General features: G+C 37.2%; 1 protein-coding gene and 1 long non-coding RNA gene across 2 annotated transcripts in view; one reads left to right on the top strand and one right to left on the bottom strand.

Annotated features, from left to right (window-relative positions):
* The window catches only part of PCDH10 (protocadherin 10), a 38,510-nt gene extending 34,003 nt beyond the window's left edge, over positions 1-4,507 (top strand). The window contains exon 5 of the mRNA XM_031588794.2: positions 441-4,507. Within this exon, the coding sequence (XP_031444654.2) occupies positions 441-523 (83 nt within the window). The 3' untranslated portion in view covers positions 524-4,507. The remainder of the gene's footprint in view (positions 1-440) is intronic.
* A 9-nt stretch (positions 4,508-4,516) lies between these two features.
* On the bottom strand, positions 4,517-10,978 carry LOC149918068 (uncharacterized). Its single transcript, XR_016465829.1, has 3 exons — positions 10,656-10,978; positions 8,871-9,016; positions 4,517-6,297 (listed from the first exon to the last, which is right to left on the bottom strand). It is a non-coding gene; the product is annotated as an uncharacterized LOC149918068 (long non-coding RNA).
* Positions 10,979-13,556: the final 2,578 nt, after the last annotated feature.

Raw genomic sequence — 13,556 nt, 5'->3', positions numbered from 1 at the left:
TTTTTTCTGAAAAACTTAACTGTATCATATCATGTCATTCTTTTCCATAACTGAACATTTTCAGTGAACTGTGTATTTGATACACACATCTTTTTTTCTTTTTTTTTTCTTAAATTAATGTTAGATAATACAGATATTGATCCGTGTATGCACAGAAATCCTTCTAAGTTCGTAGGGAGAGTCCCAGAAGGAATTGGGATAGGATGTGGAACTCTTGAGGAACAGAAAGTTTTTAACTACTACATCCTGGGCTCCCAAAATATTTAAATACTTCTGTGGATTTCCCTAGCTCACTGTGAATTTCAGTATGCTAGTGTTTGATGACATGATATTTAGGTTACATTAAGTAACAGTACCTATCTGTTATGACCCAAGAAAATTACTGAGAAGTACATTTGGCCGTACAGAGGTTCAATCCCTTCCCTGTTTCTGTGTTGTAGTGGGGAAGATACGTGTTGCATCCAGCCACCTCCCATTGAAATTGAGTTGTTCAGCATCTCCATGTATTTCATCATGCTACTAGGTGCCTATCTGCAGTGATAGGTATGTAAATGCCTTTAAACATTAGCTTTTTTGTATTTGCCTCTTCCTTTAAGTGTATGTGCTACTAATGTCTAAGGACTCCGATTTGCATATTGGGCAAAAAAATAAAATGAAGTAGTTGGAAAATATTTAGGATGCATATTAAGGAGAAGTATCTACATCCGTAAGCTGGAGTAGGGAAGGTTCTGATACCTCCTTCTTTAAAGATTTTCGAGAGTTCAAAAAATACCTGTCAGGGATGATATAAGTGTACTTAAACTTGCCTCAGAGAAATAGCATGGACTAGTCTCTCAGTCCTGTTCTGTAATTTTCATCATAAGGCATACTGAGCTTCAGAGGATGTTATATGTAAACAGCTGTAGGAGTAAAGTTCTATCCTTCAATTAGGTATCAGAAGCAATATTTAATGTTTAAATTTACATAAAAACTGCGAGCATAGTAGAACAAGCTGTCTTTGTGAAGAACTTTCTTTAGAGTAAATGAAAGTTCCAGTACAAGACAGTGTCTTACAGAGAATAACAAAATGAAACCAGATGTGTGATTTATTTATTTATTTGATAATTCCTGGTTTAGATGTGTAGCAATGGATATCTAAGCAACTTGCCTATTAAATTTCTTCCGTTTCTTCCAGACTGATTATTGCAAAACTCTAAAATACTAAAATGTTTCACTACTCGAAACAAAATTACCATTATTTCATGCAGGTTTTAATTAATCTGCCCACTGAGAAGGGAAAAAAAGAAGTATTCCCATTAAATATTCTCAGCTGATTTGAACAAGGTGTAGTAATTTTTCAACATTATTGTTGCAAAACTAAGTGGAATGTCAGTGCACAGATATATATTATTTGTAAAGATTATGCTTCATGCATTATAATCACTATATATGTGTGTGTTGGGGGGGTATGTGTGTGTATATAATTATAGTTCAAAATCTGGTAAGTTGCCTCTGGATTTTTTTCTTACAGGAGTATGCTCCTATCAGTAAATTCAAAGAGAAGGGTAGAAACACATTTATGATACTAGAAAATTAGACTTGTTCTTTAGTGTAGAATGGAGTTTTGTATTCAACATTTGAATTCAGCCCCTTCCTCATGCGTCACACCCACAATCAAACACACATTTCATTGTTTGACTTTAAAACTTTTACCTGCTCACAGCAGACTTTTTTTTTTCCTTCTTTTTTTTTAAGTGCTATCATTCCTCAGGGTAAAAGGTGGATAAATAGATAGTCTTCCTAGGCTGATAAATTGTCATTGCAATTTTGCAAGGCTGTTAAATATTTATATGTCTTATGTGGAGAAAGCTGATCATATCCTGCCATTGTTCCTTGTTCAAGTCTTCAGTTGTTTGACATTAAGACTTTTTAATTAAAATTTATACAGAGGTGTAGGGGCCAAAGTAAGCAAGCATCACTGATATACAATTAGACATAGCAATTTGAACATTGGTACCAGATGTCTATGAAGATCAGAAAAGTTATTCTATTTGAAGCAAAGTGAAAGGCACCCAGTAAGACTTTATTACGTTATGCTATGAAAAAATCTGAAACAGTGAGTTAAATCCATTGCACTGACCCCTACAATCAGAGCTCAGATTCATCTTAAAGGTCTCCTTCACTTTTTTTTCTTCCTCTGATCTGCTGATCTGTCTTGATATGAAATGGATACATATACATGAACAAATACAGCCATTAAAATCCATTGCTGAAGCATCTGTGTTTTTGTAGATATCCTCATATGTAAGAAACGAGCAAGAACTAACGTGGACAGCTTTCTTGAATTGAAATTGTTTTTGAATTTGAATTTGTTAATAAAGATCATGATATTGTATGTTGGCTGAGACATCAGGAAAAATGAAATCTATGTGGGTGTAGTTCTCCAGAAGGCAAATGCTTCATTTAGGAAGCATCCTGTCAAAAATGTGTAAATGTGAGTGCTGGAAATCTTGCTGAGTCAAGATGAAACACACTGTGCCAAAACTTTCTTGTTCTCTGTGTCAGCACTGATTAAAATGTCCTCTGGATGGTTAACCATGGTAGTCATTCAGAAGATACCCAGAATGGCAAAAGAGATTCAGATAACATTACTATTCTTTCTAATGAGAGGTGAAGACAAGAAGTAGAATTTGTATTAAAATACTTATTTATATTATACAATAGGTAAAATTCAGTTAAGCCATGCGATTCGTGAAACAGTATGCTTCCAAATACATGCACTGCAATGATTAAAGTTCACCTCATCATCAGCTTAAAAGCATATTTTGGGCAACTCATCTATGAGTTGCACTAAGAGTGAAGAGTAATGTATTGTATGACAATGCCTTACAACAACACGATAAAGTGAATGTAACCAAACCAACCTTAAGTTTTAGAAGCCTTGGATTCAAACATTCAGGTTCCAAAACTGAACTGTATTTTGTATGCATCAGAGCCTAATTCCATTAAAGGCAGTGGTCCAAGCTGCAGTGATTTGAAGGGGAACAAAAGAAAGTTCCCCTTTCTTTATGCACATGCATTTTTGAGCAAGAGCAATTTGCAATAAAAATATTTGACACCAAAAGATGAGAAACTTTACTAGCTCTGTTTTTAATGAGCTGTGAAATCAAGTTCAGAAATTTGGATGTGGCTATATGTCAGTTTAAAATGGACAAGTTTTGAGTGAACGCAAAGCTGAATGACATCTCTGTAGAGATTTTCTTAGAAGACCATAACAGAAATGCAGTCCTGAAAACATATATTAATGTTTTTACAAATGGGAAGATAATCAAAAATTCACTGGAGAAGAGTGGTGGTTAAAAGTGTGAACAAAGCCAGCAAAGAAATACCAGCCCCAATGATGACTATTTAACATTTTGCTTTGGAAGGTAACAAATGTCCTAATGACCTTATCTCTTTTCAGATTTACTCTGAAAGATGTTTCCTATCACATTTTCTGGTCTAAGTTTTACTTGGGATATAGAAGCAGGGTGTATATAGAAGGATCTCCATGTGTGTGGATGTTTGCTGAGAATAAAATAGAAAAAAAAGACCTAAATGAAGCCTGATGTCAAAACTACATAGTAATTCCATCTCCAACATTACAGCTTTTCTAGATGGATTTCAGAATAATTTAGAGCAAGAACTTTATGGGATGCTGGCAGGAGAGCAGTGGTGTGGGACTGTTCAGCCATCAAGAAGAAAGAGAGTACTCTGCTTTTCCTAGTCTTACAGATGACATTAATTGGTATTTAAGTAGTGCTCTGCTCAGGAACATAAATATCACAAAAAAAGAAAGATTTCACCATGAGAGCAATACATTTGTTATGGCTTTATGCTATCTACAAAAAAAAAAAAAAAAAAAAAAGATGAATGCAAGGAAACATTAGTCTGCTCAAACCCCCAAAGATGAGACTAAATGATGCCCTTGGAGCTCATGGCCATTCACTTTTTGTTACAGGCTTGGCTTGATTTATATTCTGACTAGCAACAAAGAAAGAAGACAGAGAGTGAGTGCTGGAAGTAAAAGCCAGTTAATTAATGCAATCTAGGGAGAAAATGCAGTATACCTTGAATTGAAATCATTAAACCTCACTGAGCTTCTGGAAAAAAACAAAACAAAACAAAATAAAAAAAACCCCACAACAATAAAAAGAAACAAATCATCTCCTTGATGATTAGATGATCTTAGAGGTCTTTTCTAACCTTTATGATTCTATGATGCTATGCCCTGTACACGTTTAAATAAGATCAGTCACAGCTGAATTGAAAAACAGTGGCTGGTGACATATCATAGTCTTTCTTACGCTATGGGGGGGGCAGCAGGGGCCAGTCCTCAGCACTAGCAGCTCCTGGGAGACAGGAATGAAGCTCAGAGTAGGAGTCAGGATCAGGTCTAGTGAGGGGAAGTGGGGTCAGAGATACCATATAGAAACTTAAATTAAGCTTGCTGGGTTTAAATTTGCTAACTGAGTTGTCATCATCAGTTCCTGTTTTAGTTTGAGGTTTTTTTCATTTTACTTAGAAAATCTGATCCAAGAAGTAAGAGTAACGCAGAAACAATTCCAGGCCAAAGCAGGAAGTTTACCTATTCTTTTTTATATAATTCATTTTCAGACCTACAATGTTCAGTGATAAAGGCATGAAAACTAGTAACAAAAAATATTGGAAGCCTGCACGGTGTTTTACTGGACTGGGGAAATTTCTTTCCTGTTTCTGTTCTATCTGGAGTAAACTGTAAGCCGCCATTTGCAGTTGTTGTTGTTAGTTTTTCAATTCTTTATTTGCACAGTGAAATCTAAAACTCCATTGAACATGCTGCTAATATTCACAGATCTAAAGATTCAGGAAAAACAAAAACAGAAATCGTCTTATTTTTCTCATCCAAAAGAGAACCTTTTATAGTGCAAAATCTATGAGTAGCTGGAAATTGAAAAAACATTCATTTCAAAGTCAGATTTCTATTGACTGCTGTTCTGTGTGCTTTATATCCTTTATTGGTAAGCAAAATGTACTCCAGTGTTACAGCAGATGCCTGTATTACTATCCTTATTTTACTGAAACATAACAGAAATTTCATAATGCTGTTTATTGTAGAGGTGGGAATAGAATCTAGTTCCTAAATCAAAATAATAAGAAAACCAACCAACAACAGTGATTATAATATAAAATAATGTAAGCCCACATGGGTGCTACAATATCAGGATCTCCCCACATGCAGGTTAATGAGCTAACTAGCAGTCTAGAGAGCAATATGTAATTTGGTGCCCTTGGTCTCTCTGTCAAAAGAATATATAATTATTCTTTGTAAAATGGGACAGCTTCAAAGAAAGCAATGAAGAGCTCTTCATCTTTCCACTCAGAACCTAAATCCTTCTGGATTTGATGATTAGAAAGGGCTGGGAAAAGAAAATTGGGTCTAGATCCCATCATATAAAAGAAGCATTTGTCCTCAGGGGCCAAAATTATGGGCAAATATTATGATCAGTATGGTATAAAAAGGGCCTCCTACAGTACTTCTTTCTCTGGCAGTGTTCTGTTCAATACGTGCCTTCTCAGAACACTTAAAAATAGGATCCTTCAGAAAACCCAAGGTGTTAAAGGCTGGGTACAAAAGATTTCCAGAGCAGGTGGTATGACGAGAGTATTTTTTCAGGACTTGAGAAATCTTTATTCAGTTCTCCCTTTCTCAGATAATCCAACTTAGAGCCATTTCTAAAATTAGAGTGTTGTCTCCTATTTTGCTTTTTCATTTTACAAAAACAATTAAACATTTATTACTGCAGGAATTATGTACATGTGCTACCTTATACAGATTACCACTCACTAAATGCAGACTCATTTGCCTGCTCCCCAGTGAATAATATTTTATACAAAGTTTTTGCTCAATAGATATTTGTAGTTTGGTGTACAAAATGATACTAGGCATATTATGGAACCATTAGAGAGCTTGCTTTCTTGCCAGAGGGAGAGAGCAAGAGAGCAAACCGCATCTGAACATGTTAGTCATATAAACGAATGTTTTATTGGAAAACACTCAGACATAATGGTGGTAAGGGCAGTCTAAAAATCTGATACTAACAGAAAGCATTACTGGGAAGGACTTACCTGGCACTTACCTGGCAGATGTTAAAAAGATCAGAGGTTTTGGACAATTGGCTAAGTTCCCAGAAAGGAAATCTTTCTTAAGTCATCCCCTTGAGGACAACAGAATTACTGTACCAGTTAGGTTGGGAGAAGTCACTTCTTTGCTGTTTTCCTGGCTGAAGTATCTGCACACTAGCATGATAGGTTGGAAAGACAAAACAAAAACAAAACAGTAAGAATGGGACTTTTGGAATTGCTGGTTTAAAAAGAGGATTTACTCAGCCCTCTAACTCCCTTGAACTATTTTGATGGCCTCAGATATCCTAAGGCTGTGTCTGGACCTGATTTCCCTGGCTGAGCCTGATCTGACCTCTACCAAGGGGCAAGGTCCCAGCCTCAGCTCCTCTGCACCCAGACAGCAGCCAACGCTCCCAGTTTTCCTGCCTGATTGCAGGACCAGCATTGGCAATGCCTTCACCAGTACGTGTTCATTCAGTTTTTTCCTACAGACTGTACTGATGCCAGGCACAACATGCCTTTGTTGTAAGAGATATTCCAGAGAGTGCGGAAAAAGGAATATTTCACTTTGAGATGAAGTTTTGATAGGTTTTTTTTTTTTTTTTTTCCTTATTGCTATGGTACTGTAAAATAATAGAGTATTTAGACTGCAGAAAATAGCTGTTTCAAATAAAGAACATTTCCTACGCATTTGTTGTCACTAATATTTCCCAAGGCCCTTCTTCTGTCTTCTTGGTCTTGGTTTGCTCTTGCAAAGAAAAAATTTGTATCTACAAAAGTTCTGCCTCTCCTTTTCCCCAGTTTACTTTCCATTCCAAGATGCTTAAATTGGTCTGAGAGTATCATGAGCAAGCAAAGGTGATTGATCAGCCTTTGCTCATAGGAGAGAAATGAATATAAATTTATTTGAAGAATTTTCTATTCATTGGTGTGAAGCTAAAATCCTCCTGCAATACTTTTGTTTAAAAAGTTTAATCTAAATATTTAAATCCAAATTAAAATAGTTTAATCTAAATAATCAATAAGAATAAAGGTAGGTTTGTAGTCTAGTGTGTACTAGCGTGATTCCTTCTACAACAAGTGAATATCTTGCTCTGTCATCTATCATAAAGGTACACTGGCCCATTAATCAAAATACCAAACAACTATTTAGAACTACATTTTTATAACTGAGTAACTATACATAAAGAATCCATGAGTGCAAATGTTTAAAAAGTGTGATACTGGTCCCTCTAAAAGCTAAGTTACAGAATACATGAGATGATATTAAAGTGTATCTGAATTAACCTGTTTGTACTACTGAAGCATATTGGTCCATCACTTTTTTGGCAGCCACTCAGTGCTTTTAGACTGTTGCTAGAACTGAAAACCTATCCCTACTCCCATTCTATTTCCAGGATTGGTGTTCCTCTTGGGTCTTTGAAGAAGGAGGAAAGGTATGACAGAGACTGTTATTTCTCCCTGCTGGTGAGAACACCTCTTTGGATTGATTTTGTATTTTAACACCCTACTCTATTCCCCCTGCAATTTATCTCAACATATAGAAGCAAAATTGGGAGAAAATAGCCAAAAATCTCAGAAGGCTTTGAACTCTTAAACAATATGGAAGATCACAAGAAGCTCATTCAAGTTAGAAGAATCTGCTCGTCACCTTGAATTATATCAGCACCATCCTTCTCTTTATTCCCCTTAGAGTGTGTGGAGTCAAAGGCAAAATGGTATAACAAATGACACTCTGTGGCCTGCTGATTTCTGGCTGCCATTTGTATGTTAAATCACCAGCAGCTGTCATGATCAAAAGGAGAAAGTAAGTCAGAGTTGGAGGGGAAAAACACACTCACACACACACAAATGAGGGCTTCATTCCTTAGGGGAGGAAAGTAATATGAAGTGCAGATGGAGTGCTATAGACAATACAGGTGATGAATGAGTAACTCACAATGTTGTAAAAAGAAAGTGGGGTAAGTGCTTTATAAGCGTCATTTACATGTCTCAGTACTTGTGACCAAATTTGTATTGTGCTTTGCCTCTCAAAATGTGAATGGAAAATGCCTTTAAATGTCAAGCATTTTTATTAGGGTTGTTTATGTGCACTTATGCTGTACAATAGTTAATAAAAGCAGCAAAGGTTTGGAGCCTCGTAAGGTTACAGCTAGTTGTCGTATTCTTGCTGTTGTGCCATCTGCTTCTTAGCACAATTAATTTACCTAACTTGGACATCACCAAGAAGCCACTTTTGGGTTATCTCTCTTTGGACAAGCTGGGGAGCCCTAGAGAGCAGACTATTGCTGCTGAAGCACCATCTGGTCCTTACCCTGGCTGAGGAGAGGTTCCTACACAACTTGAGACAAAAGGGAATTTGTTGCTTTTATGCCTAAAAAGCCTTATTTTATGAATTTTTGAGCATCCAGAGCTCCTGTTTGGGTCAAAGGGTGCTGGATATTTACACTCAGTATTTTTCAAAAGTAAGTTAGTACATCAAAAAACAGTCTGACTTCCTTTCTCTCATAATTATGTATGCAGTTTTTCCATCAACTGTATTTCAGTGTTAAGTATTCTTTGTTCAACAAACACAGAATACACTTACAGATGTCTGCTGGGAAGGTATAGTGAATCTTTCTTCCTCCTTTAGATGCATAATTATGCAATCCATGCTGAGCACTGTTTTGCAGGTAGAAAGTTATGCATGAAACAGTGTTGAATTCCTCATTTGTAGATTGGATACCTTTCAACTGATTGCATCTCACCTGCTACAGCTGTTAGCACTTCACTAGAAAGTGTCTTTCCACGATGGCCTGTCACTCTTCAAGAGGCATCCTCCCTGCTTGTTCATGGTCTCTGCACAGCATTGCTTTCTCTTTGTTAGATGGATCACTTCTCCAGAATTCACAACCTTTAATAAACACATCATCAACAAAATGCTTTCATCTATTCTTTAGATTTTATAACATCTCTAGAAACTATTTTTCTCCTTTTGCATGTTTTGCATAAACTTGTCAGCAAATCTATTTGCATCATTTTCAAGGAACTAATTTTTTTTTTTTTTTTTTTTTTTCAAATCTTTGTTCTTCCCCCAGCTCAGTATCTATTCATCAGGTGACTTGCAATATTTGGCACAGTTTTTTAACCACTCACCATGACAATTGAATTGATCATATCTCAGCTCAGGGCTTAGATATGCCACTGGTATTAGCATAAGAGAGCATCTGAATTTTTATGACAAATATCTATAGCAGAGTTTTAAGTTCAGTCTGTGTTATGCATTGACATCTGATTGTGTAAATTCTCTGCTAAAATACACTATTTCTCAACATAGTCACCATCATTAGCTATGCATTTTCACAAGTGATGAACAGGAGCCTGCATGCCACGTTCATATTGCTGTAGCAAAAAGCTTGTATTTCACACTGCTATCATCACTGCTGAAATTCACTTCCCACTGCCTCTCTGTGCTCACATCCATTGTTTGGTCAGCAAGTGTTGATGAATGTCAATGAGTGCAATTTTTTATTGCTTGAAGGAATTCAATTCCACACCTTCGTTTCATAAGTGCTTCCACATGTGTGATATGATGCCATTTTTGTCCGACTGTCCCTCTGCTGCCATCTGTCACATGACAACAAAATACAATGGAATGTTGGTGAGAAGGTTCAAACTACTGCCACGTCACCAGCATCCACCCCTGACATCATGGGCCAACATAATAAAATAGGATCATATTTGATCTATTAATGGGCAAAATATATGTAGTATATGAATTCAAGGACAAAATACTCTTTCCTGCTCATACTTGGTTTTGGACATTAGATTTTTATTTGTCTATCAATAAAGGTAAAACAATAGCACATAGGATTCGTATTCATAGGTGGAGCACTTGTACAAGTGAAAGTGTGTTTAAAATCCATTTGGATGTGGTGCTCAGGGACATGATTTAGTGGAGGGTTGTTAGAGTTAGGTTAGTATGGTTAGATTGTGGTTGGACTTGATGATCTTTAAGGTCTTTTTCAACCTGAGCAATTCCATGATTCTATGATTCTAATTATTAGAGTCCAAGGCAGAGCTTAGAGATACAAACAGAGGATCACAAGGGAAAACATCCAACAATGAGAAGTGGGAACCTGATCTACACAGTACTGAAATTTGGTGGTGGTACAAATCAAATGCATTCAGGAAAGATGGCCAGCTGGCAAAGCATGAGTAGGGATGCAAAAAGTTGAAGATTAGAGTTTTTCTCAGAAAAATATAAGCCCAGAATTTCAGTCAAAGATTCAGAGGTCTACCTGGAGACTCACAGCCTTGAGAAGTAATGAAGACAAAACCCTGAATTTAAGGTGTAGCAGGCCTTTCTGAAGATCTCAGGTTTGTGTTGTGGTTGCATATTATAGCCCATATCCATCCCATGCAAATTTAGGTGCTGCCGTAAGGTGATTACATTGGGATATAGCAGTAAGGTGCTAAATAACTCAGGGAAAGAGATTATCAGGGAGAACTGAAACTGACGCAGCACTGAAACAACTCCTGGATCTGCTTACCTGGCCAAGAGGGAGCTGATGACAGCTGTGCTCCAAATTTTCATGCTTCACTTAAGTGCCAGAAATTCGACAAAATAAACTCAAGCCTAGGAGCTCTGTCTTCGTAAGTTCCAAGATATAGAGTCCTCTGTACAGGCTGTGCATGAATCAGAGAAAGCTGCATTTTTAAAACCTTGAACTGTGTCCATATGTTGCATTTGGGTGCCGGTGCCATGATCAGAGCCTTCACTTGGGAAGCAGCATGCACTTGGTCTGCCCTCATCTGTGGATGGCCTTTTGGGGGCTGCCTTCACATCACTGCTGTGCATGCAGGACACAGAGCGGTGACTGCACACTGGCCCATTTTGGAGAATAGGGAAGTACATTTAACCTATCTTTTCTCTTGGGACCCAGAACCCAACAGAGGTCTCAGATCCTAATTAGGCAGCCAATAGTACTTGAAACTGTAACCTGATGTGTGGCTAGTAATGAAGCTGGAGCTTTCTTACTGGTACAAAAATATATCTTGTTTTTAAATACATTTTAATTGCTGGTTACCATTATTTTAAAATAGTAGAAAGCAGCTGAAGTTTTAAATCAACAATACATACTCAAATAGCACTGCAGTTCATTATTAGCTTGGAAGAAAACAGAGCAACGATTATTTCCCTAATTGTCCTTAAAGTCATTATTACATATGCAAGTACAATTTGGTACTCTCCAGAGTCTTTCCCTCATTACACTGTGTGATTCACTAAATTACACGATTGTGATTAGTGCGGCAATCGGTGTCCAAGTGGTATCAGGCAACTACTGGGCTCCTTTTGCGGAGGTCAATTTAATTACATTGTGCATGACAGAAACCAGGCCAACTGAGTATTGCCTTTGCCACCAGCAATTGACACCTGAGTGTTAATGAGGTGGTAATTAAGAGTTGGCACAGACAGGCACATCTTAGTGTTTGGGACTGGGATTACCATATGCTTCAGTGCTTCTCTGCTAAAAGCCTGAAGTTATTCATTTTCTAAAATATACTGGATTTTAAAATAAAGGCAAATTATTACTTTTCCAAATAACAAGCAAGAAAACACTCCTAATCAGGACTGAGGGTTATCTCTCGTGAACTTCTGAGAAACCCTGTCTTTCTAATTGCAATCTTTTCACCAGCATTTTATTTTTTGTAATACATGTTCTCACACTAGAATTGCCTATAATCAAGATGTTTTAAAGTTTGTTTAAAAATGAAAACTTACTGTTATGAATTTTACTGTAGATTTTCCTAGGAAATGCAATCAGAACTAAACCATACTGAAAGTTTTCTTATAATTTAGAAAGCAGTACAACATCGTTCTCATAGAAGAGAATAAAGATGAAAAACAATAACACTAACAAACAGGTATTTTACTAATAAAAGGCTCCAGAGACAGAGACGGTAGCTGTACATTTCCTGCTTTTGTTGATTTACCTGAACTGTTCCAATACCTTTGAGAGTCCAAACTCCTGTCACCTTCCATTACTAAAATGAAACGTTCCATAATATAAGTGCATAGAAAAAAATCATATATCTGTAATTCTAAACATCCTGGATGCAAACTTTCTGATTATTGATCCTATTAATGAGATTGGTTTTAAATCTTCTGGGAGGTTTTTCTCAGCCAATCAGTGACTACTAGTGTTTCAAGCTTGTCTTAGAAAAACAGGAAGGAGTGGGGTTTTCTGCAGTATGTCACCTACAGTGGGTGACAGGGGTGACTGCTTTTGCAGAAGTTATTGTGAGAAAGAACAGCAGCTCACCTGCAGTGGCTTTCTCAGTACCTTTATGCTGCTCCAAAAACAACCTGTAGATTTATGATGGAAAAAGGAGAAACTGAGGAAGAATACTAAGCTTAAGGGGAACTGAAAAGGGAATGGCCTAGAGAGTGTGATGGCAGGTCAGTGGAGAAGAGTGGAAAATTAGAGAAGCCTGGAAAATTAGAAAGAAAGAGAAGAAAAAGTTGTATGGTAGAGAAACCATAAGTTCTTTACTATGAGAGTGGTGAGGTGCTGGAACAGGCTGCCCAGAGAGATTGTGGATGGCCTGTCCCTGGAGGTGTTCAAGGCCAGGTTGGATGGGACAGCCTGGTCTAGTATTAAATGTGGAGGTTGGCGGCCCTGAATGTGGCAGAGAGGTTGGAAATTCATGATCCTTGAGATTCCTTCCAACCTGGGCCATGCTGTGATTCTGTGTGAAACCACCTCTAAACTAAAATCTCAGAAAAGCAGTATTACAGATAATCATTATTAAGCTGCAAATATTCCAATTCAAACTGATAACGTTCCTTAAATCTGGTTACTATGTGCAACATCAGACGTATTTTAAGCCACATAAGTAAAGCAAGCAAGGTAAACTAAAAACATTCTAATGATTTTTAAGCGTTTTAAGGAGTTTGATGTGGTTAACCCTTCATGTTCAGTAAGTCTAAAGAATATTATGACTCACCTGATTTCAGTAGCATATACAACATTTGTGGCTATAATTCCCATATATCACCTTTTGCCATATAAAAGGGCAGCATGATACAATCAAAGCAAAACCATTTTATACAATTCATTTTCAAAGTATAGTTTTTAGAGAAGGCCTCTTGATGGATTTGCCCATTTAAAAGGCCTCTTCTTTATCTTTCACGACATCTTTAGCCAGTGAAGTTGCTTCAGAATGCTCCTTCCTCGAGAGCTGGCAGCAGCCTATGGGTAGGACGGTGGGGAAGATCTCAATCCCTTCAAAGCTCACTTAAACAACTGGGCCTTGCAACATGCCTTAAGGTCAATAAGGCGCAGGGCAGCACAGGAGGGGAGAGTGAGCTTTGAAGCGATGGTCCCCTTGTAACAGTTACATTATTTTATAGAGGAAGACTGACTCAGTACAGTGGCTTAGACAATTTT

Source organism: Phasianus colchicus, chromosome 4, assembly GCF_987193195.1.
Source record: "Phasianus colchicus chromosome 4, bPhaCol1.hap1.1, whole genome shotgun sequence".
Lineage (NCBI taxonomy): Eukaryota > Metazoa > Chordata > Aves > Galliformes > Phasianidae > Phasianus > Phasianus colchicus.
The sequence above is the reverse complement of the archived record's forward strand: the minus strand, read 5'-3'. Positions and strand labels throughout refer to the sequence as shown.